This window comes from Pongo abelii, chromosome X (assembly GCF_028885655.2).
Source record: "Pongo abelii isolate AG06213 chromosome X, NHGRI_mPonAbe1-v2.0_pri, whole genome shotgun sequence".
Lineage (NCBI taxonomy): Eukaryota > Metazoa > Chordata > Mammalia > Primates > Hominidae > Pongo > Pongo abelii.
This window is the reverse complement of record NC_072008.2, coordinates 89302115-89328022: the sequence shown is the minus strand read 5'-3', so window position 1 is coordinate 89328022 and position 25908 is coordinate 89302115. Positions and strand designations below refer to the sequence as shown.

General features: G+C 36.5%; 1 protein-coding gene across 6 annotated transcripts in view; it reads right to left on the bottom strand.

Annotated features, from left to right (window-relative positions):
* CYLC1 (cylicin 1) overlaps positions 1–25650 on the bottom strand; it is a 49695-nt gene extending 24045 nt beyond the window's left edge. For 2 of the 6 annotated variants that reach the window (XM_054544784.2, XM_054544781.1), the window contains exons 1-2: positions 25579–25637; positions 15392–15445 (exon numbers count right to left, since the gene is read on the bottom strand). In XM_054544784.2, the coding sequence (XP_054400759.1) occupies positions 15392–15445; positions 25579–25595 (71 nt within the window). In that variant the 5' untranslated portion in view covers positions 25596–25637. Of the gene's footprint in view, positions 1–14548; positions 14586–15391; positions 15446–25578 lie in introns of all 6 variants that reach the window. The other 4 variants (XM_054544782.1, XM_054544780.1, XM_054544785.2 and 1 more) reach the window with 4 other exon arrangements.
* Between the last annotated feature and the right edge of the window lie 258 nt (positions 25651–25908).

Here is a 25908-nt window from a genome sequence, read left to right as displayed (position 1 = left end):
CCACTTATAAGTGAGAACATGCAATGTGTAGTTTTCCATTCCTGCATTAGTTTGGTGAGAATAATGGCTTCTAGCTCCATCATGTCCTGCAAAGGACATGATCTCATTTATTTTTGTGGCTGCATAGTATTCCATGGTGTATATGTACCACATTTTCTTTATCCAGTCTATCATTGATGGACATTTGAGTTCATTCCATGTCTTTGCTATTGTAAATAGTGCTGCAATGAACATACACTTGCATGTATCTTTATAATAGAATGATTTGTATTCTTTTGGATATACACCCAGTAATGGGATTGATAGGTCAAATGGTATTTCTTTTTATTATTATTATTATTATTATTATACTTTAGGCTCTATGGTACATGTGCGCAATGTGCAGGTAAGTTACATATGTATACATGTGCCATGCTGGTGCGCTGCACCCACCAACTCGTCATCTAGCATTAGGTATATCTCCCAATGCTATCCCTCCCCCCTCCCCCCACCCCACAACAGTCCCCAAAGTGTGATGTTCCCCTTCCTGTGTCCATGTGTTCTCATTGTTCAATTCCCACCTATGAGTGAGAATATGCGGTGTTTGGTTTTTTGTTCTTGCGATAGTTTACTGAGAATGATGATTTCCAATTTCATCCATGTCCCTACAAAGGACGTGAACTCATCATTTTTTATGGCTGCATAGTATTCCATGGTGTATATGTGCCACATTTTCTTAATCCAGTCTATCATTGTTGGACATTTGGGTTGGTTCCAAGTCTTTGCTATTGTGAATAATGCCGCAATAAACATACGTGTGCATGTGTCTTTATAGCAGCATGATTTATAGTCCTTTGGGTATATACCCAGTAATGGGATGGCTGGGTCAAATGGAATTTCTAGTTCTAGATCCCTGAGGAATCGCCACACTGACTTCCACAAGGGTTGAACTAGTTTACAGTCCCACCAACAGTGTAAAGGTGTTCCTATTTCTCCACATCCTCTCCAGCACCTGTTGTTTCCTGACTTTTTAATGATTGCCATTCTAACTGGTGTGAGATGGTATCTCATTGTGGTTTTGATTTGCATTTCTCTGATGGCCAGTGATGGTGAGCATTTTTCTTTATCTAGGTCTTTGAGTAATCACCACAATTGCCACACAATGGATGAACTAATTTAGATTTCCACCAACAGAGTAAAAGCATTCCTATTTCTCCACAGCCTCGCCAGCATTTGTTGTTTATTGACTTTTTAATAATCGCCATTCTGACTGGCATGAGATGGTATCTTATTGTGGTTTTTACTTGCATTTCTTTAATGATCAGTGATGGTGAGCTTTGTTTCATATGTTTGCTGACTGCATAAATGTTTCCTTTTGAGAAGTGCCTGCTCATGTCCGTTCCCTGGTTTTTAATGGGGTTGTTTGTTTTTGTCTTGTAAATCTGTTTCAGTTTCTTGTAGATTCTGGATATTAGACCTTTATCAGACGGATAGATTGCAGAAATTTTCTCCCATTATGTAGGTTATTTGTCCACTCTGATGATAGTTTCTTTTGCTGTGCAGAAGCTCTTTAGTTTAATTAGATCCCAATAGTTAATTTTTGCTTTTGTTGCAATTGCTTTTGTTATTTTCATCATGAAATCTTTGCCTGTGCCTATGTCCTAAATGGTATTGTTTAGATTTTCCTCTAATGTTTTTCGTTTTGAGTTTTACATTTAAGTCTTCAATCCATCTTGAGTTAATTTTTGTATAAGGTGTAAGGCAGAGTTCCAGCTTCAGTTCTCTGCATATGGCTAACCAGTTATCACAGCACCAATTATTAAATAAGAAACCCTTTCTCCATTGCTGGTTTGGTCTGGTTTCTTGAATATCAGATGTGTGGTCTTATTTCTGAGTTCTCTATTCTGTTCCATTGGTCTATGTGCTTGTATTTTTGCCAGCACTGTGCTGTTTTGGTTACTGTAGCATTATAGTATAGTTTGTAGTCTGGTAGCATAATGCCTCCAGTTTTGTTCTTTTTGCTTAGGATTGTCTTAGCTATTTGGATTTTTTTGTTCCATATGGATCTTAAAATAATTTTTAAATTTTGTGAAGAATGTCAATGGTAATTTAATGGGAATAGCCTTGAATCTATCAGTTGCTTTGGGCAGTATGGTCATTTTCACGATGTTGACTCTTCCTATCCATGAATATGGAATGTTTTTTCACTTGTTTGTGTCCTCTCTTATTTTCTTGGGCAGTGGTTTGTAGTTCTCCTTGAAAAGGTCCTTTGCTTCTCTTGTTGGATGTATTCCTAGGTATTTTATTTTCTTTGCAACAATGGTGAATGTTAGTTCATTCATGATTTGGCTCTCTGCTTATATATTGTTTGTGTATAAGAATGCTTGTAATTTTTGCACATGGATTTTTGTCCTGATACTGCTGAAGTTGCTAATTAGCTTAAGAAGCTTTTGTGTTGAGATGATGAGATTTTCTAGATATAGGATCATGTCATCTACAAAAAAAGGTAATAGCTGAATCAATTAAGTGGAAGAAAGGATACCAGAGATTGAAGATCAACTTAATGAAATAAAGCAGGAAGACAAGATTAGAGAAAAAAGAATGAAAAGGAACAAACAAAGCCTCCAAGAAAAATGGGACTATGTGAAAAGACCAAATCTCCATTTGGTTGGTGTACCTAAAAGTGATGGGGAGAATGGAACCAAGTTGCAAAACACTCTTCAGGATATTATCCAGGAGAACTTCCCCAACATAGCAAGGCAGGCCAACATTCAAACTCAGGAAATACAGAGAACACCACAAAGGTACTCCTCAAGAAGAACAACCACAAGACACATAATCGTCAGATTCACCAAGGTTGAAATGAAGGAAGAAATGTTAAAGGCAGCCAGAGAGAAAGGTTGGGTAGCCAAAAAGGGAAGCCCACCAAACTAACAGCAGATCTCTCTGCAGAAACCCTACAATCCATAAGAGATTTGGGGCCAATATTCAACATTCTTAAAGAAAAGAATTTTCAACCCAGAATTTCATATCCAGCCAAACTAAGCTTCAAAAGTGAAAGAGAAATAAAATCCTTTACAGACAAGCAAATGCTGAGAGATTTTGTCACCACCAGGCCTGCCTTACAAGAGCTCCTGAAGGATGCAGTAAATATGGAAAGGAAGAACTGGTACCAGCCACTGCAAAAACATACTAAATTGTAAAGCCCATTGACACTATGAAGAAACTGCATCAACTAACCAGCAAAATAGCCAGCTAGCATGATAATGACAGGATCAAATACACACACAACAATACTAACCTTAAATGTAAATGATCTAAATGCCCCAGTTAAAAGACACAGACTGGCAAATTGGATAAAAAGTCAAGACCCATTGGTGTGCTGTATTCAGGAGACCCATCTCACATGCAAAGATGCACATAGGCTTAAAATAAATGGATGGAAGAATATTTACCAAGCAAATGGAAAGGAAAAAAAAAACAGGGGTTGCAATCCTAGTCTCTGATAAAACAGACTTTAAACCAACAGAGATCAAAGGAGACAAAGAAGGGCACTACATAACGGTAAAGGGATCAATGAAACAAGAAGAGCTAACTATCCTAAACATATATGCACCCAATACAGGAGCACCCAGATTCATAAAGCAAGTTCTTAGAGACCTACAAAGAGACTTAGACTCCCACACAACAGTAGTGGGAGACTTTAACACCGCACTGTCAGTATTAGACAGATTAACGAGACAGAAAATTTACAAGGATATTCAGGACTTGAACTCAGCTCTGGACCAAGCAGACATAATAGATATGTACAGAACTCGTCACTTAAAATCAACAGAATATACATTCTTCCCAGCACCACATCACACTTATTCTAAAATTGACTACATAATTGGAAGTAAAACACTCCTCAACAAATGCAAAAGAATGGAAATCTTAACAAACAGTCTCTTAGACCACAGTGAAATCAAATTAGAACTCAGCGTTAAGAAACTCACTCAAAACCATACAACTACATGGAAACTGACCAAGCTGCTCCTGAATGACTACTGGGTAAATAACAAAATTAAGAAATATATATATATACGTGTATATATATACACGTATATATATATAGATAGATAGATAGATAGATAGATAGATAGATAGATATTCTTTGAAACCAGTGAGTACAAAGACACAACATACCAGAATCTCTGGGAGACTTTTAAAGCAGTGTGTAGAGGGAAATTTATAGCACTAAATGCCCACAAGAGAAAGCAGGCAAGATCTAAACTTGACACTCTAACATCACAATTAAAAGAGCTAGAGAAGCAAGAGCAATCATAATTCAAAAGCTAGCATAAGACAAGAAATAACTAAGATCAGAGCAGAACTGAAGGAGATAGAGACATGAAAAACTCTTCAAAAAACCAATGAATCCAGGAGCTGGTTTTTTGAAAAGATCAACAAAATTGATAGACCGCTAGTCAGGCTAACAAAGCAGAAAAGAGAGAAGAATCAAATAGATTCAATAGAAAATGACAAAGGGGATATCACCAGTGATCCCACTGAATTACAAACTACCATCAGATAATACTATAAACACCTCTATGCAAATAAACTAGAAAAGCTAGAAGAAATGGATAAATTGCTGGAAAATACACCCTTCCAAGTCTAAACCAGGAAGAAGTCGAATCCTGGAATAGACCAATAAAAAGTTCTGTAATTGAGGCAGTAATTAATAGGCTACCAACCAAAAAAGTACAGGACTAGATGGATTCACAGTTGACTTCTACCAGAGGTACAAAGAGGAGCTGGTACCATTCCTTCTAAAACTATTCCAAACAATAGAAAAAGAGGGAATCCTCCCTAACTCATTTTATGAGGCCAGCATCATCCTGATAACAAAGCCTGGCAGAGCCACAACAACAACAAAAAATTTCAGGGCAATATCCATGATGAACATCATTGCGAAACTCATCAATAAAATATTGGCAAACTGAATCCAGCGGCATATCAAAAAGCTTATCAATCATGATCAAGTCAGTTTCATCCCTGGGATGCAAGGCTGGTTCAACAAATGCAAATCAATAAACATAATCCATCACATAAATAGAACCAATGACAAAAACCATGTGATTATCTTAATAGATGCAGAAAAGGCCTTTGACAAAATTCAACACCCCTTCATGCTAAAAACTTTCAATAAACTCGGTATTGCTGGAAAATATCTCAAAATAATAAGAGGTAATTATGACAAACCCGCAGCCAATATCATACTGAATGGGCAAAGACTGGAAGAATTCCCTTTTAAAACCTGCACAAGAAAAGGATGCCCTCTCCCACCACTCCTATTCAACACAGTATTGGAAGTTCTGGCCAGGGAAATCAGGCAAGAGAAAGAAATAAAGGGTATTCAGATAGGAAAAGAGGAAGTCAAATTGTCTCTGTTTGCAGATGACATGATTGAGTATTTAGAAAACTGAATCAATATCGTGAAAATGGCCATACAGCCCAAGGTAATTTATAGATTCAGTGCCATCCCCATCAAGCTACAAAAGACTTTCTTCACAGAATTGGAAAAAACTATTTTAAAGTTCGTATGGAGGCAAAAAAGAGCCCACATTGCCAAGTCAATCCTAAGCCAAAAGAACAAAGCTGGAGGCATCACACTACCTGACTTCAAACTATACTACAAGGCTACAGTAACCAAAACAGCATGGTACTACTACCAAAACAGAGATATAGACCAAGAGAATAGAACAGAGCCCTCAGAAATGATACCACACATCTACAACCATCTGATCTTTGACAAACCTGACAAAAACAAGAAATGGGGAAAGGATTCCCTGTTTAACAAATGGTGATGGGAAAACTGGTTAGCCATATGTAGAAAGGTGAAACTGGATCCTTCCTTACATCTTATACAAAAATTAATTCAAGATGGATTAAAGACTTAAATGTTAGACCTAAAACCATAAAAACCCTAGAAGAAAACCTAGGCAATATCATTCAGGACATAGGCATGGGCAAGGACTTCATGTCTCAAACACCAAAAGCAATGGCAACAAAAGCCAAAATTGACAAATGGGATCTAATTAAACTAAAGATCTTCTGCACAGCAAAAGAAACTACCATCAGAGTGAACAGGCAACCTACAGAATGGGAGAAAATTTTTGCAATCTACTCATCTGACAAAGGGCTAATAACCAGAATCTCCAATGAACACAAACAAATTTACAAGAAAAAAACAAATGACCCCATCAAAAAGTGGGCGAAGGATATGAACAGACACTTCTCAAAAGAAGACATTTATGTAGCCAAAAGACACATGAAAAAATGTTCATCATCACTGGCCATCAGAGAAATGCAAATCAAAACCACAATGAGATACCATCTCACACCAGCTAGAATGGCGATCATTAAAAAGTCAGGAAACAACAGGTGCTGGAAAGGATGTGGAGAAATAGGAACACTTTTACACTGTTGGTGGGACTGTAAACTAGTTCAACCATTGTGGAAAACACTGTGGCGATTCCTCAAGGATCTAGAACTAGAAATACCATTTGACCCAGCCATCCCATTACTGGGTATATACCCAAAGGATTATAAATCATGCTGCTATAAAGACACATGCACATGTATGTTTATTGCGGCACTATTCACAATAGCAAAGACTTGGAACCAACCCAAATATCCATCAATGATAGACTGGATTAAGAAAATGTGGCACATATACACCATGGAATACTATGCAGCCATAAAAATGATGAGTTCATGTCCTTTGTAGGGACAAGGATGAAGCTGGAAACCATTCTCAGCAAACTACTGCAAGGACAAAAAAACAAACACCACATGTTCTCACTCATAGGTGGGAACTGAACATTGAGAACACTTGGACACAGGAAGGGAAACATCACACACTGGGGCCTGTCGTGGGGTGGGGGAGGGGGGAGGGATAGCATTAGGAGGTATACCTAATGTAAATGACGAGTTAATGGGTGCAGCACACCAATATGGCACATGTATACCTATGTAACAAACCGGCACGTTGTGCACATGTACCCTAGAACTTAAAGTATAATTATAAAAAAATAAAAAAAGAAAACCCCATTGTCTCAGCTCAAAATCTCCTTAAGCTGATAAGCAACTTCAACAAAGTTTCAGAATAGAAAATCATTGTGAAAAAATCAAAAGCGTCTATATACACCAATAACAGACAAACAGAGAGCCAAATCATGAGTGAACTTTCATTCACACTGCTACAAAGAGAATAAAATACCTAGGAATACAACTTACAAGGGTTGTGAAGTACCTCTTCAAGGAGAACTACAAACCACTGCTCAAGGAAATAAGAGATGACAGAAATAAATGGAAAAACTTTCCATGCTCATGGATAGGAAGAATCAATATCATGAAAGTTATTTATAGATTCGATGCTATCCCCATCAAGCAACCATTAACTTTCTTCACAGAATTAGAGAAAACTACTTTAAATTTCATATGGAACCAACAAAGAGCCCATATAGCTAAGACAATCCTAAGCAAAAATAATAAAGCTGGAGGCTTCACATTACCTGCCTTCAAACTATACTACAGGGCTACAGTGACCAAAACAGATGGCAGTGGTACCAAAACTGATATATAGACCAACGGAACAGAAGAGAGGCCTCAGAAATTACACTACACATCTACAGCCATCTGATCTTTGACAAACCTGACAAAAACAAGCAATGGGGAAAAGATTCCCTATTTAATAAATAGTGTTGGGAAAGCTGGCTAGCCACATGCAGAAAACTGAAACTGGACCCCTTCCTTACACCTAATACAAAAATTAACTCAAGATGGATTAAAGACTTAAACGTGAGACATAAAAACGTAATAAAAACAAAACCCTAGAAAAAAACCTAGGTAATACCATTCAGGACACAAGCATGGGCAAAGACTTCGTGACTAAAACACCAAAAGCTATGGCAACAGAAGCCAAAATTGACAGATAAGATCTAATTAAACTAAAGAGCTTCTGCACTATAAAAAACTATCATCAGAGTGAACAGGCAACCTACAGAATGGGAGAAAGTTTTTTCAATCTATCCATCTGACAAAGGGCTAATATCTAGAATCTACAAAGAACTTAAACAAATTTCCAAAAATAAACAAAAAACAAAAAACAAAAAACAAACAACCCCATCAAAAAGTGGGTGAAGGATATGAACAGATACTTCTCAAAGGAAGACATCTATGCGGCCAACAAACATACAAAAAAAGCTCATCGTCACTGTTCATTAGAGAAATACAAATCAAAACTTCAATGAGATACCAACTCACACCAGTTAGAATGGCGATCATCAAAAAGTTAGGAAACAACTGATGCTGGAGAGGATGTGGATAAATAGGATTACTTTTACACTGTTGGTGGGAGTGTAAATTAGTTCAACCATTGTGGAAGACAGTGTGGCGATTCCTCAAGGATCTAGAATTAGAAGTACCGTTTGACCTAGCAATCCCATTACTGAGTATATACCCAAAGGATTATACATCATTTTACTATAAAGAAACATGCACACGTATATTTATTGTGGCACTATTCACAATAGCAAAGACTTGGAACCAAACCAAATGCCCATCAATGATAGAGTGGATAAAAAAAAAATGTGGCACATATACACCATGGAACACTATGCAGCTGTAAAAAAGAATGAGTTCATGTTCTTTGCAGGGACACGGATGAAGCTGGAAACCATCATTCTCAGCAAACTAACACAAGAACAGAAAACCAAACACTGCACGTGCACACTCATATGTGGGGGTTCAACAATGAGAACACATGGACCAGGGAGGGGAATGCCACACAATGGGGCCTGTCAGGGGTTGTGGGGCTTGGGGAGGGATAGCATTAGGAGAAATACCTAATGTAGATGACGGGTTGATGGATGCAGCAAACCACCATGACACGTGAATACCTATGTGACAAACCTGCACATTCTGCACATATGCCCCAGAACTTAAAATATAATTTAAAAAATATAATTTGACTCCCTCTCTTTCTATTTGAATATGCTTTATTTTTCTCTCTTTTCTTATTGTCCTGGGCAGACATTCCATTGCTTTGTTGAATAGAAGTTGTGAGAGAGGCTATCCTTTTCTTGTGCCAATTTTGAAGGAGAATGCTTCCAGCTTTTGACCATTCAGTATGATATTGGCTGTGGGTTTGTCATATATGGCTCTTATTATTTTGAGGTAAGTTTATTCAATTCCTAATTTATTGAGAGTCTTTAACATGAAGGAATGTTGATTTATATTGAAGGCCTTTTCTGCATCTATTGAGATAATTATGTGTTTTTTGCCTTTAGTATTGTTTATGTGATGAATTACATTCATTGATTTGTGTATGGGGAACCAGCGTTGCATCCTAGAGATGAAGCCGACTTGATCGTGGTTGATAAGTTTTTCGATGTGCTGCTGGATTTGGTTTGCCAGTATTTTATTGAGAATTTTTGCAATGATGTTCCTCAGGGATACTGGCCTGAAGTTTTCTTTTCTTTTCTTTTCTTTTTTTTTTTTATCTCTGCCAGGTTTTGGTATCAGGATGATGCTGGTTTCATGAAATGATTTAAGGAGGAGTCCCTCTTTTTCAATTGTTTGGAATATTTTCAGTAGAAATGTTATCAGCTCCTCTTTGTACCTCTGGTAGAATTCAGCTGTGAATCCATCGATCCTTGGCTTTTTTTTTTGGCTGGTAGGCTACTTATGACTGCCTCAATTTCAGAAATAATTATTGGTCTATTCAGGGATTCAACTTCTTTTTGTTTCAGTCTTGGGAATGTATATGTCCAGGAATTTATCCATTTCTTTTAGATTTTCTAGCTCGTTTTGCATAGAGGTGCTTATACTATTCTCTAATGGTCATCTGTGTTTCTGTGAGGTCAGTGGTGATATGCCCCTTATCATTTCTGATTGTGTCTATTTGATTCTTCTCTATTTTCTTCTTTATTAGTCTAGCTAGCAGTTGATCTATTTTATTATTACTATTATTTTAAAAAAAAGAGCTCCTGGATTTCTTGATTTTTTTAAGGGCTTTTTTTTTGTGTGTCTCTATCTCCTTCAGTTCTACTCTGATCTTGGTTACTTCTTGTCTTCTGCTAGCTTTGGGGTTTGTTTGCTCTTGGTTCTCTAGTTATTTTAGTTGTGATGTTAGGGTGTTTATTTGAGATGTTTCCAGCTTTTTGATGTGGGCATTAAGTGCTATAAGTATCCCTCTTAGCCCTGCTTTACCTGTGTCCCAGAGATTCTAGTACATTGTCTCTGATCTCTTTGGTTTCAAATAACTTCTTGATTTCTGCCTTAATTTTATTATTTACCCAGTAGTCATTCAGGTGCAGGTTGTTCAATTTCCATGTAGTTGTGTAATTTTGAGTGAGTTTCTTAATCTTTAGTTCTAATTTGATTACACTGTCGTCTGATGGACTGTTTGTTATGTTTTCAGTTCTTTTGCATTTGCTGAGGAGTATTTCACTTCCAAATATTTGATAGATTTTAGAGTAAGTTCCATAAGGAACAGAGATAAATGTATGTTCTGTTAATTTTGGATGGAGAGTTCTGTAGATATCTACCAGGTCAACTTGATCCAGAGTTGAGTTCAAGTCCTGAATATCTTTGTTAATTTTCTGTCTTGATGATCTGTCTAATATTAACAGTGAATGTTAATGTCTCCCACTTTTATTGTTTGGGAGTCTAAGTTTCTTTTTAAGTCTCTAAGCACTTTTTTTAATTTGAGTGCTCCTGTATTGGGTGTATACACATATTTAGAATAGTTAGCTGTTTTTGTTTAATTGGATCCTTATGTAATGACTTTTTTGATCTTTGTTGAGTTAAAGCCTATTATGTCAGAAACTAAGACAGCAACATCTACTATTTTTCTGCTTTCCATTTGCTTGGTAGATTTTCCTACATCCCTTTTGTTGAGCATATGTGTATCTTTGCATGTGAGCTGGTTCTCTAGAAAACAACACCAATGATTCTTGACTCTATCCACCTTGCTATTTTGTGTTTTTTTCATTGAGACATTTAGCCCATTTACATTTAAGGTTAATATTGTCATGTGTGTATTATATCCTGTAATCATAATGCTAGCTGGTTACTTTGCAGACTTGTTGAGGTAGTTGCTTCATAGTGTTATTGGTCTGTGTACTCAGTGTGTTTTTGTAATGGCTGGTAACAATTTTTCCTTCCCATATTTAGTGCTTCTCTTAGGAGCTCTTGCAAGGCAGGCCTGGTGGTGACGAATTCCCTCAGTATTTGCTTGTCTGTAAAAGATTTTATTCCTCTTTTGCTCATGAAGCTTCATTTGGCCAGATATGGTATTCAGGGTTTAAAATTTTTTCTTTAAGAATGGTGAATATTGGCCCCAATCTTTTCTGGCTTGTAGCATTTCTGCTGAGAGCTCTGCTGTCATTCTAATGGGTTTCCCTTTGTAGGTGACCTGACTTTTCTCTCTGGCTGCCCTTAACATTTTTTTCTTCATTTTAACCTTGGAGAATCTGATGACTGTGTCTTGGGGGTGGTCTTTTCATAAAGTATCTTACTGGGGTTTTCTGGATTTCCTGAATTTGAATTTTGGCATGCCTTGTTAAGCTGGGGAAGTTTTCCTGGATGAGATCCTGAAGTATTTTATCCAGCTTGGTTTCAATCTCCCTGTCTTCTTTAGGTTCCCCAATCAGTCTCAGGTTTGGTCTTTTTCCATAATCCCATAATTCCCAGAGGTTTTGTTTGTTCCTTTCATTCTTTTTTTCTTTAAATCTTGTCTGTCTGTCTGCCTTATTTCAGCAAGATAGCCTTGAATTTCTAAAATTCTTTCCTCCATTTTGTCTGTCTGGCTATTGATACTGTGGTTGCCTTGTGAAGTTCTCATGTTGTGTTTTTCAGCTTTATTAGCTCATTTATATTTCTCTCTAAACTAGTTATTCAGGTTAACAGCTCTTGTAATGTTTTATCATGGTTCTTAGCTTCTTTGCATTGAGTTAGAACATGCTCTTTTAGCTCAGTGAAGTTTGCTGTTACCCACATTCTGAAGCCTACTTCTGTCAGTTCATCCATCTCAGCCTCAGCCCAGTTCTATGTCTTTGCTGATGAGGTGTTGTAATCATTTGGAGGAGAAAAGGCACTCTGGATTTTTGAGGTTTCAGTTTTTTATTTATTCTTTTTTATCTTCTTGAGTTTATCTAGTTTCAATCTTTGAGGATGCTGATGTTTGGATAGGGTTTTTGTGGGGACTTTTTTGTTCATGCTGTTGTTAATTACTGTTATTTTTCTTTTAACAGTCAGGCTTCTCTTCTGTAGGGCTGCTGTGGTTTGCTGGGGGTCCACTCCAGGTCCTATTGGCCTGGGCCTCTCCTGTCCCTGGAGGTGTCACCACTGGAGGCAGTAGAACAGCAAAAATGGCTGGCCTGCTACTTCTTCTGGGAGCTTCAGCCCAGAGGGGAACCAGCCTGACACCAGAGGGAATGCTCCCGAATAAGGTGTCTGACGACCCATTGTGGGGTCTCACACAGTCAGGAAGCATGGGATCAGAGACCCACTTAACACAGCACTCTGACTTCCACTTGGCAGAGAGGATGCCCTGCGCTGGGGGGAATCCCACTCTTGTGGACTGTCTGAATTTCTCAGAGCCAGCAGGGGAAAAACTAAGCCACTGATCGTAGAGACTGTGGCCACTGCTCCTCCCAAAGGCATCTGCCACAGGGGGATCGGAGTTTTGTCCATAACCCCCTGTCTGGAGTTGCTGAAATTCCTACAGGGAGGCCTTTTACCCAGTGAGGAGGAGTGGGTCTGGGTCCAGCCAAAACAGGCAGTCTGGCCATGATCTGTCACAGCCACTGTGCTGTGCTGTGGGAAATTTCTTCTGGTCTAAACCACTCAGTCTCCCTGGCACCAGCCAGGGGACTGGAGCTGCAGTGGTGGCTGCCACACCTCTGGCAAGGAGCTCAGTCATCCTAGGCAGCAGGCAGCCACAGTGATGGCTGTCACCCATCCTTTCAGGAGCTCAGTCATCTTAGGCAGTCTCCAGCCATGTGGCCTTTGAGAATCTGCACAGCTCTGTGCTTGGGATCCAAGGCCCTGATGGCATGGGATCATGAGGGAATCTCCTGATCCTTGGGTTCCATAGATCTGTGGAAGAAGTGTGGTTTCCTGAGTGGGGTTGCACAGTCACTCACTACCTCCCTTGGGTGGGTGGGAACTCCCCTTGCACCATGCAGCTCCCAGGTGGGCTGTCACTCCACCCTGCTTTTACACACTCTCCATGGGTCCTGCTAACTGCCTAATCAGTCCCAATGAGAAAGAACCTGGATACCTTAGTTGCTGGTGCAGGATTCAGTCTCCATTTTTGTTCTTGGTGGGAGCCTTCAACCGTAGCTGTTTCTAGATGGCTACTTAGCCCCTCTCTGCTGTAATGCTCTTATTTTTTATCTTTGTTAGTTTAAAGTCTGTTTTATCTGAAATTAGGGTTACAACCCCAGCTTTTTTTCTGATTTTCATTTGCTTGGTTTATTTTCCTTCATCCCTTAATTTTGAGCCTATGGATGTCATTGCATGTAAGAAGGGTCTCTTAGAAACATCATACCATTGGGTCTTGCTTTTTTATATAGCTTTCTACTCTCTGTCTTTTAAATTGGGCATTTAGTCATTTACATTTAAAGTTAGTATTGATATATGTGGATTTGATCCTGACATGGTGTTGTTAGCTGGTCATTATGTTGGCTTGTTTATGTGGTTGCTTTATAGTGTCACTGATCTGTGTATTTAAGTGTGTTTTTGTATTCATTGGTAATGTTTTCTTCTTTTCACATTTAGAGTTTTTTTCGAGATCTCTTGTAAGGCATGTCAGGTGATAATGTACTTCATCAGCATTTGCTTATCTGAGAAGGATCTTATTTCTTCTTTGCTTCAGAAGCTTCTTTGGCTGGAAGTGAAAGTCTTGGTTGAAGTTTTTTTTTTTTTTTTCTTTAAAAATGTTGAATATAGGGTCACAATCTCTTCTGGGTTTCAGGGTTTATACTGAGAGTTCCACTGTTAGCCTTATGGGGTTTTCTTAGTAGGTTACCTGCCCTTTCTCTCTAGCTATCTTTAGCATTCTTAAAGAAAGATATTTTTAAACAAACAAAAAATCATGATAATTTCATTGCAGGCAAAAAGCACTAAAAGAAATATTAATGAGATTTCTCCAGGCAAGAAAATATGACCTGAGATGATCCTCATTTAACACAAGATAAAATAAAGACCATCAAAAGAGCAAGTATAGAATATAAACATTATTTACAAATGATAGTAATAATAATCTACCAAGTTTGAGATACATAAGTGTATAATAATAGTGTAAGAATGTGGGTGGAATAAATTGAATTAAAGTGCAAGGTGCTTGGATTTTTTGAGAACTGATGGGAATATTAATTCATACTAAACTAAAGATGTCAAAGATTAATGTAAACCCTGGAATAATCACAAATTAATAATAAAAGAATGCATAAATGATAATACAGGGGAAAATGCAATTAAAAAATATAAAACTAAAAGTAGTACTATATAAACTCACCATTGCAGTTGGAGCTTTAGCATACCTATCTTAATAACTAATCAAACAAAAATAAAATATATCAGTGGAGATATAGAAAACTTGAATAACGAAATTTGACATCCTATAAAAACATTACACCAAACAATTGCATAAAACATTATTTTTTTCAAATTCACATAGAACATTTAACAAAAGTGACCATATACTGGGCCATGAAGCAAGTCACAATAAGTATCAATGTATTGAGTTTATATGGCATGTAATTGCAGACCTGCTCCAGTAAAACCGGGCACCATGCAGGATCCCATGGCCCTAGGCTCCAGACTGTCCTGGTAGACTCAGTCTCCAGGCTTGCCCCCACCGCAGATGAGGCTGAAACCTGCAGACTCAAGGCCAGCACCCATGGATTGAGCAGCCAGGCCTATCTCAGTGCCAGACTAGCCCCCAGAGCTCTGGCTTGCTCCATAGACTCAGATTCCAGGCCTGCTCAAAGCTTCAGTTCTGCCCTACTGCCAGGCTGGCTCCCACAGCTCTAGTTGCCAGGCTGGCACTTGAAGACCCCAAGTCCAGACATCCCCCACAGACTTAGGCATCAAACTGCCCACAGAAGACTGCCAACATAGGCCAAAACTTCAAGCCTGCCCCAGCCCTAAGATTGGCCCTCATAGTCCTAAAATATGGGCTGGCACTTGCAAACCCAAGCTCCACACCAGCCCCCATGCCCTCAGGCCCCTGGTGAGCACCCACGGACCCAACCTCCAGGTTGGCCCCAATACACGGGCTTAAGACCTGCTCAGTGCCAGGCTTAGTCTTAATAATTAAAAGTCTTAATAATTAAAGTTTTAATAATTAATAACTTACCGACACAGTGAATGCCAGGTCCACATGTCTTCATTGATCATTTCTTCCAAATTCCTAAAAAAAATTGTTTACAAACTCATTCAGAGAATAGAAAAGGAAGAAACGTTTATGATTTTTTTTTATGAAGAGAGCATAACCTAGATACCAACAGCTGATAAATTCTTTAATACAAAGTGGAATTATAGGCCTACGTCTTTCATAAAAGTTTATGCCAAAATTCTTTTTTCTTAATTTTTTTGAGACAGATTATCTTTCTGTCACTCAGGCTGGAGTACAGTGGCATGATCATTGCTCACTGCAACTCCTTTAACTCATGGACTCAAGTGATCCTCCTGTCTCACTCTCCCAAGTAGCTAGGAGTACAGGTGTACACTTCAATACCTGGCTGATTTTTATTTATTTATTTATTTTTTGTAGAGACAGGGTCTGACTATGTTGTCTAGGCTGCTCTCAAATTCTTGGCCTCAAGCAATCCTCCTACCTTGTCCTCCCAAGGCACTGGGATTACTAGCATGAGCCACTGTGTCAAGCTGATGCCAAAATCATTAAATATTTTTGGAAAATTTAATACACAGAAAGGATATTATATCATGACAAAGTGGAGGTTATTTCAGGTTGGTTTAACATATGAAATTGACTACATAAAGACAGTAAAGAAGAAAAAAACTATATGATCATCTCAACGTGTAGAAAAAAATTTGATATCTAACACTATTTATAATAAATTTTTAGCATAAAGAAGAAAAAAATTATATGATCATCTCAACATGTAGAAAAAAATATTTGATAATATCTAACACTTATTTATGATAAATCTTTGGCAAACAAGGAATAGACAAGAACTACCTTAATCTAATAAAGGGAACCTACAGAAAACCTACAACAAATGTATTACTCTATAGCGAAAAGTTGGAAAGTTTTCCCTGACCTCAGAAACAAGAAAACAAAGTTCACTAGTATAATTTTAATTTAACATGGTAATGGAAATTTTAGTGTGATAAGAAGAAAGATAAGGCAAGTAAAAATAAGTTAAAATCATAAGAAGAGAAAAAGAAATAAAACTGTCATTGTTTAAAGGGAGCATGACTGTTTACATAGAACATTCAAAATATCTATAGGGTCACTATTAAAATTAATGAGTGAATTTAGTAAGATTATTAGAGACGAAGATAAAATGTAGTAATAGCCATTTTGACTGGTGTGAGATTGTATCTCATTGCGGTTTTGATTTGCATTTCTCTATTGATCAGTGATGTTGAGCTTTTGGCTATTACTAAAAATTCGGAAAATAACAGATGCTGGCAAGGTTGTGGAGAAAAAGGAATGCTTAAACACTGTTGGCAGGAGTATAAATTAGTTCAACCATTGTGAAGGAAAATGTGGCAATTCCTTAAAGACCCAGAGGAAGAAATACAATTTGACCCAGCAATCCCATTACTGGGTATATACCCAAAGGAATATAAATCATTCTATTATAAAGATAAATGGACACTTATGTTCATTGCAACACTACCCCCAATAGCAAAGACATGAAATGAACCCAAATGCCCAACAACAGTAGACTGCATTAAAAAAATGTGGTGCATATCCACTATGGAGTACTATGCAGCCATAAAAATGAATGAGATCATGTTCTTTGCAGGGCTATGGATGGAGTTGGAAGCTATTATCCTCAGCATACTAGAGCAGGAACAGAAAACCAAACACCACCATGTTCTTACTTATAAATGGGAGCTGAATGATGAGAACACATGGACACATAGAGTGGAACAACACACATTGGGATCTATCAGAGGGTGGAGGGTGGGAGGAAGGAGAGGATCATAAAAAGTAACTAATGGGTACCAGGCTTAATACCTGAGTGATTAAATAATCTGTACAGTAAACCCCCATGACACAAGTTTACCTATATACCAAATGTGCACATGTACTCCTGAGCTTTAAAATTTAACACAAAGATAAACTATAATTACCTTTCTATATACCAGTGAAAAAACATTTAGAAAATATTTTAATAATATCATTTATGAAATCAAATAAAAAATAGCAAATACCTAGAAATAAATATAAAAATATATATGTATAATAGCTTTATACTGAATAGTAGAAACTAATGTTAAGATAAAATTTAAAAAAATACACAAATAGAAATATATACCATGTTAGAGCGTGAAAGGCTCAGTAATACAAAATGTAGCAATTATTTTCAAATTCAAGTATTAATTCAAAGCAATCCCAATAATTTTTAAATGTTTTTGTGATTACTGTCTAGTGATTCTACCTTTTATATGGAAATAAAGGATTCAAGAATATACAAGACAATTTGGAAGTAAAATAACGTGAAATATATATAATGCCATATATTAATATACCAAGTTATTTTAAAGTGACAGTAATTAAGATAATGGAATATAGATACTAAGACAAATAACTAATGAAGTGGAATAGAAAGCAAAATAAGAGACCTATATAGATAAAGTCACACAAATTATACCAAAGTTTTCATGCACTGGGGAAAAATGTTGTTTTCAATAAATGATTTTAATCAATTAAGTATCTACAAGGGGAAAAGTGTGATTCTTGACCACCATTTCACAATAAGTACCAGAATCAGTCTCAGATAGACTGAAGACCTAAAGCTGAACTGTAAAATAATAAAACTTCTTGGAGGTAACAGAGGAGAATATCTTAATGATAGTAGAGTAGACACATATTTATTAAACTGGGCATAAAATCTATAACCATAATGAAATATAGTGATATATTGAGCTCTCATTATCTAGTTATTACAAACTGTACCAGTTTTTCCTTCTCTAATAATGGAAATAGAAAATAAATAAATAAATAGAAGAAAATACACATTTCTTTGAACATCATGACAAAGATTCTTTAGAGAAATAGCATGGTTATGACAACAATATGAATAATAGGTAATATTTTCATTGTGCTTTTATAGTGTTTCAGTGTTCACAATAAACTTTCAAATATGCAATTTTTTAATATAGTTGAATAATTATATTTGCTTGATTTGATCTGGAGTGAAATCCTGCTCTTAAAATCTTTTATTCCTTTTCAGTTTATGCACTCTCTACTTCAAATCTACTATTTATAAACATAACTTTCTTCTTGTCCTATTGTTTTTGCACCATTTATGTTTAATTCATCACTTTTCTTTAAACTTTATTTCCTGATAATCAAATGAATTTAATCCTCAAACTTAGACAAGAAATTATGTTGTAATTTTCTCTAAATTATTCATTCAACAATTAAATATTAAGTATTGTTGAAGGCTGAATAATAAAAAATATCCATATTTTAATTTCTAGGACTTTTGCATGTTATCTTATATGACAAAAGGGACTTTGCATAAGTGGTTAAGTTGAGAATCTTGATACTGGAAGGTTATTCTGGATTGTTCAAGAGGGCACAAAATGTAACCACCAAAATTATTACAAGAGGAAGGAAAGAGGGTCAGAGGAGGAGAAGGCAAAGTGATTATGAAAGCAGAGATTGGAGTGGTGCACTCTGAAGGAGGAAGAATGGGGGCTAGTCAAAAATTATGAGCAGCCACTGAAAGCTAAAAATGGCAAAGAAATAGATTTTCCCCTCAGAGTTTAGAAGAAACCAGCCTTGCTAACACCTTGATTTTAGCCCAGTGAAATAGATTTTAGATTTTTGACCTCCAGAACTGTAAAACTATGTTGTTTAGGCTACTATGTTTGTGACAATTTTCCACAACAACAATAGAAAATTAATACAAATGTTGGTACCAGGAGTGGTTGTTGCTGTAACATATATTTAAAGATGTAGAAGTGGTTTTGGAACTGGGCATTGGGAAGAGGTTAAAATAATTTTGAGGAGTGTGATAGAAAAAGCCTTGATTGCCTTGAATAAAACTGCTAGAAAATATGGATGTTGAAGATTTTGTTGGTCAGAACTCAGAGAAAGTGAGGAACATTGTAGAAGAAAGCCTAAATCATCTTTGAGAATACGTAAATCATCATAAAAAGACTTGATGAAATATGGATTTTAAAGATGTTGCTGGTAAGTATTCAGGAAGTAGTGAAAAACATGTTGTTGAAGACTGGGGGAAAGATAATTCCGGCTGTATAGTGGCAGAAACAGCTGAACTGTGTTCTACAGTTATGTGAAGAACACAGCTTGAGTAATGAACTTGGATATTCAGTTGAGGAGATTTTCAAGGAAAGCATTGAATGTATAATGCAGTTTCTTCTTGCTGCCTATAGTAAAATGAGAAGGAAAATAAATATAATTAAGGAAAGAATTGCTATGCAAACAATCACCAGGACTTAATTATTTAGGAAATTCTCATTTTATGCAGATTTTAAAAAATGATAAATTAAGGTTCACTGTCAGGGAAGTGTTCTCCAGAGAGAATGTTGAGTGGGGCTGGACAATATTTTGCTAGTGCTGGAAGATAAAGCATGTGACTTATAGATCTGATCAACCATCTCAGCAAAAGCCAGGAATATAGACTAAATATATAAAAATATTTTCTGTATAAACATCTGTGGAGGAACCTTTTTTTTAATGGCTGGAATCCTCATAATATACACAAGAGAAGCATGAGTTTCTGAAAATGTTATGCCAGCAGAAACACTGAGAGTTTGGGATGAAAATGAACAGAGACAGGAAGGATGAAAGAATTAAATGGACAAATCTATACAGGCAGGAATCAGGCTGGCAGAGTGACTCAGTTGCAAACATGTGCTATACTTTAAGAAAAATGATGGCTAACTCTGAGGATAGAGCTGAAAGCCCAGGGGTGGAGCCATGGGCCAAGGTAGTGGAATCTCAAGCCGCAGTAGATTATTCACAGACATTGATATCTAACAGAGTTTACTCAGTTTGACTTAAAAATTGCTTGAGGCCAATGATTCCATTTTTCTTTTATTTTCCCATTTTATGGAGTTAAAATGTCTATGATTGTTATTCTATCCATGTTCAATCATTGTATTTTTGGAGCAGAAAATGTGTTTTCTAATTTTACAGTTCTACAGATATAGGGTAATTTCACCACAGGATGGAACACATACAGAATCTCACTATACCTGATTTAGTTGATTTACACTATAGCAACTGAGACTTTAGAGTTGATGATATTTGGATATGATATTGGACTTGAGTTAATACCGAAATGAGGTGATAGTTTTGTAGATGTTAGTTTAGTTTTGAGTGACTGTATTTGCATGTGGGATAGACATGAATGTTTGGGGTTCAAGACAGACTGTGGTAGGCTGAATAATATACCCTAAAGATATCAATTTTCTAATCCCTGAAAGTTTTGAATCTTATCGTACATTGCAAATGACAATTTGCAGGTGCGATTAAAATCTTAGATTATCCAGGTGGGTCCTAAGTGTTATTACAATTGTGCATATAAGAAATAGGTAAAAGAAGATTTGATTACAGAAGAAATGCAATATGACAACATTGCAGAGATTAGAATGATGCAGTCAAAAACCAAGACATGCTAGCAGCCACAAGAAGCTAAAAAAGGCAAGGAGTATAATAGCTTCTGATGCCTTCAGAAAGAATCAGCCCTTCCAATAACTTGATTTTAGCTCTGAATGACTCATTTTGTACTTATGTCTTCCAGAAATGTAAGAGATTAAATTTCTATCATTTTAATCCACAAAGTATATGGTAATTTGTTACAGAGGCAATATGAAACCAATCAAGGTAACACGCACAGAGGTTTTTGCAATAATCTAAATAAGAGATCAAAATGGTTTAGAGTTGGTGGCAGAACTGATGTTGAGACTAGATTCTATATATATATATATATATATTTAATTTTATTATTATTATACTTTAAGTTTTAGGGTACATGTGCACAATGTGCAGGTTAGTTACATATGTATACATGCGCCATGCTGGTGTGCTACACCCATTAACTCGTCATTTAGCATTAGGTATATCTCCTAATGCTATCCCTCTCCCCTCCCCCAACCCCGCAATTCTAGATATATTTTAAAGGTAAGCCCTATAGGATTTGGTGATGTACTGGATGTTCACTGCTAGAGAAAGAGGGCAATCGAGGATGATGCCAAAGGTATGTTGGGGTGTGTGTGTGTGTGTGTGTGTGTGTGTGTGTGTGTGTAGACATATTTACGTTTGCTTAAACAACTGAGTGAATAGTAGTGCCAATTTCTGAGATGCAGAATACTTATGGATGAGCAGGTTTAGAAGGGGTATAAAACAAGAATTTTGTTTTGCACATATTAAGTTTGAGGTATCTATTACACATCTAAGTGGAAATGTCAATAAATTAGTTGTACATATAAATCTGAAAATTAGAAGTGTGGTCTGGAACAGAGATATAAATTTAGAATTCATCAGCGTTTAGATGGCATATAAAATCATTGGACTGGATGATATTGTATACTAAATGTGTGCAGATAAGAAAAAAAGAGGTCCAAGGTCTAAGTTTTTGGGCTATTCAACATTTAAAGATTGAAGAGGTAAAGAGAAACCAGCAACAGAAGCTGAGAAGGAATAGATAATATGATAAAAGGGAAACCAAGAAAGCAGAGTGACATGATAACCAAGAGTAGAATATTTCATGAAGGGGCTCAGTTGTATCAAGTGCTGCTAGTGGAATTGTAAATGTGAAAGCCATTCCATGGAATGGTAAGGACAAAAATCTGAAATAAGTTTGGGAGAGAAAAGAAACTAGTAATAGTGATTATCTCCAGTAATGGGTCTGGGAATCTAGTATAGGAGAATGAATTTTGCCCACCCTCCTTTTGTTCTTTTTGAATTATCCACCATATATATGCATTCAATTTTTCAATTAAAATCTAGTTTAAAAAGAGATTGTTAATTGGAGAAAAGGAAGTGGAGATAACTAATATGAATAATTCTTTTGGGAAGTTTTTCTATATAAAGCTGACAGAAAATGGGGTGGGAGCTGGAAGAGGCTGTGAAGGAAAAGGGATTTTTTAAGTGGAAAAGGGATTTTTAAGTGGTAGGAGTTACTACTTTTTTTGAACACTGATGGGACAAAATCTACAAAGAGTTAAGAAAAAATGATGATATGGAAGAATATGAGTTAACAAAAAAGCTATATGCATAAATAGTGAAGAAAATCCAATCCTGTGTTATGAGTCGAATTATGTCCCCCAAATTTATATTTAAGTTCTAACATCTGGTACTTGTGAATATTACTTTATTTGGAATTGGAGCTTTGCAGATGTAATCAAATAAAGATGAGATCATACTGAATTAAGTTGTGCCCTAATCTAAGTGACTAGTGTTCTTATAAGAAAAGGAAATCTTTTTCTTATAAGAACAAAGGGAGAAACAGACATAGACAAAAAGTGGATGCCACATGATGATGAAGGCACAGATATTGGTGTAATGCATCTACAAGCCACACAATACCAGGAACTGTCAGACTAGGAGAGAGAGGCACGGAACAGAGTCTCCCTTAGAACCTCTGGAGTAAACCAATCCTGCTGACACCTTGATTTTGGACTTGTAGTATCCAGAATTGTGAGACAATATATGATGGTTTTAGCCAATCAGTTTCTGGTAGTTTCTTACAGTAGCCTTAGGAAACTAGTATGCCCAGTTAGAGGAGTTAAATGCAGCAAAAAGAAAGCATCTGCTCTAACAGGACTGAAGGTGGGGTATTGGGGTAAAGATGAACGCAGACTACTATATTTTCTGGTGGAGAAATGTAATTGCCAGGTAGCATTAATGGCCCACTTGAAGTTTGTCATTTTATATTTAAATTGAAGATAATTATTATGGTTACACATTTTTTTTTCTCATGCACATTTATCTTGCAAAGGTGTGTGGCATAATTGGAGGTTTAAATTTATTAAAAATTAAGTGTTTTTTTCAGCAAAGATGTCAAAAAAGAGAGTGGGGTAAAGGGAACTGAGGATGTATGCAAGGAAATATTTGTGCTAATTCACCATGAGCCTATAAAAATCTAAGATAGGTAAGGATTTATGGTGGGCAACAGAAGAAAAGCCACAGAAAGGTCATTAGCAAGGAACAGGGAAAAGGTAGTAGAATCAATGATCAGTCTTAGAGGTAGAATTGTTAGAATGGGGTTATTAGAGGTGCCTGAGGTATCAGTTGGAGAGTGAAATGTTTGAATTTGAGATTTTGGAGGGATATGTGCAGTAGTAAACCACTAAAGTAGGATGTAAGACAAAATAACTGGAGAAGAGAAAGTCAAATAATTAAAATGTTAGATATGAGATTGATCATCTAATAGTAAAATTACTAGGAATTAAGACAAAGGTACTTTTGGAGAAAGTGATAGCCAGACGGAAAATTATCACAAAATGAAGTAGAGTACTAGGAGTCAGGTGATGAATACAACAAGGAAAGGTCACAGGTGATACAAGTTGATGACATGAGATTCAAAGTTGGCTATTTTTGGAAGTAAGAAAGGAGAATGACCTGGAAATAGCATTGAGGAATAAAGCAGACTCTATTGCATTTTTGGGTTCAGTGGTAGGAGAGGATGTAGGGAGGAAAACATCACCCCCTCTTGAAGGCTGCAGGAAAAGCAATGAATTTGAGAGAGAGTTGGGTTTCAGATACAGCAAGAGGACAGAGTTATCATTCAGATTGGAGTCAGAGGAGGACATAGAGGGTGTTGCCGATGACAGTGAGTTTCAAAGAGATAATGCCTAATGGTGACATAAACCTAAGGTCTTTGTGATCTAAGAGGGAAGATCAGATGTAGGCAGCATCGAATTAGAAATGTCTTTGTAAAAGCGCTAGTGATTTGAGACGCTCACTTTGGGGAGCTCAGTTTTAATTTCTAGATCAAATCACTCTTTTTCTTTTCTTTTCTTTTCTTTTCGAGACGGAGTCTCGCTCTGTCGCCCAGGCTGGAGTGCAGTGGCGCGATCTCCGCTCACTGCAAGCTCCGCCCCCCCAGGTTCATGCCATTCTCCTGCCTCAGCCTCCCGAGTAGCTGGGACTACAGGCGCCTGCCACCACGCCCGGCTGATTTTTTTTTTGCATTTTTAGTACAGACGGGGTTTCAGCGTGTTCGCCAGGATGGTCGCGATCTCCTGACTTCGTGATCCACCCGCCTCGGCCTCCCAAAGTGCTGGGATTACAGGCGTGAACCATAGTGCCCGGCCCACTCTTTTCCTTTCTTTCAAACTTACTGAATTTTCATTTTCTAAAAGTAATACACACTAATAGAAAAAAATATGAACATTACAGACATGTATCATTTAAAGAGGGAAAATGTCTGCAATTCCTTTCCAGGGAATAATTCTCCAAAATTTGAATTTCTGAGTGAAATATTTTCTAAATTTTCTTTTTATTTCGAATTTGTGCACTTTTTAATGTTTACTGGCAATTAAGATTTTTTCCTATAAATTGCCTGGTCATATACCCCATATTTTTATTCCACATTAATTGTATTTTTTTCATAGACATTACAAGTGTTTTTTATTAGGTTGTACCATGAGAAATTTCCATTTTTGTAGGTCAAAATAGTTTAATATAAGCAATCTCATATAGTTCAATTTAATATATATGGGATATTATCTGGTAGATGTAAGTTAGCATGGTTTACATTATCTTAATTTTTAAATTATTTTCAGAAATATTCTCTAAGAGGAAATTGACTTTTAAAATAAAAAACAACACTACAGCAACTAAAGGCTTCAGAAAACTGTTTAATTCCATATGAATAATACTTTATCTTCTACTTAGTGAAGTCTTCAAAAAATAAACTTACTACACTTTCTTGGACATCATAATGTGTTTATCAGAAAAATAGAATGGTCTAATTTTGCCTACACATACAATTAAGTTTACCAAACTAGCATACAAAGTGTTACTACATTGTATCCTGCTTTACATTTTAAAGTGCTTTCACATAAGTTTATTCTTTCCATGATTCCTAAAACAAGATGTAGTTATAAGAAACTGAGACTCAGAGAGATCAAACAGTCAAGATTCGCAGGTATTTTGTAAACAAGACTGCACTAGTGAAATTTCAAAGCAAAACATCTAAGATATTATTGAAAATTCCATATCTCTGTTTAAAATACAAATTCTAATTTATAAATAAAATGACTATGAAAGAAACATTCTTTACAGTTAAACATATACATTTGTAACTAAATTGAGCATATTGGTTATTTAAAATACTAAAAAATATTAAAAAGAGGACTTACAACCTTGGAAGAGACATTTCCCCTGCCTGTATGTTGCCTGGACTTGAGCATAGTAAGTTGAAACTGGTGATGTTGAGTGATGACATCATAAAGGGATTGTAAATAAAAGAAATTTAAAGGGGACAGAGTAGTCATATTTTAAAGTGCGCAGGTGTTTTTGAAACCTATTCTTAAATTGTGGATGTGTTCACACTCAACTTTTTAAAGCCTGAACTGAATTAGTCAGTATTCATTAATTGAATCTACCTGTTTGGTTTATTAAATATGTAATTATTTCATAACCTATTTTAACACTAACTTTGAATGTGCATGTGTGCACAAAGATGTGTT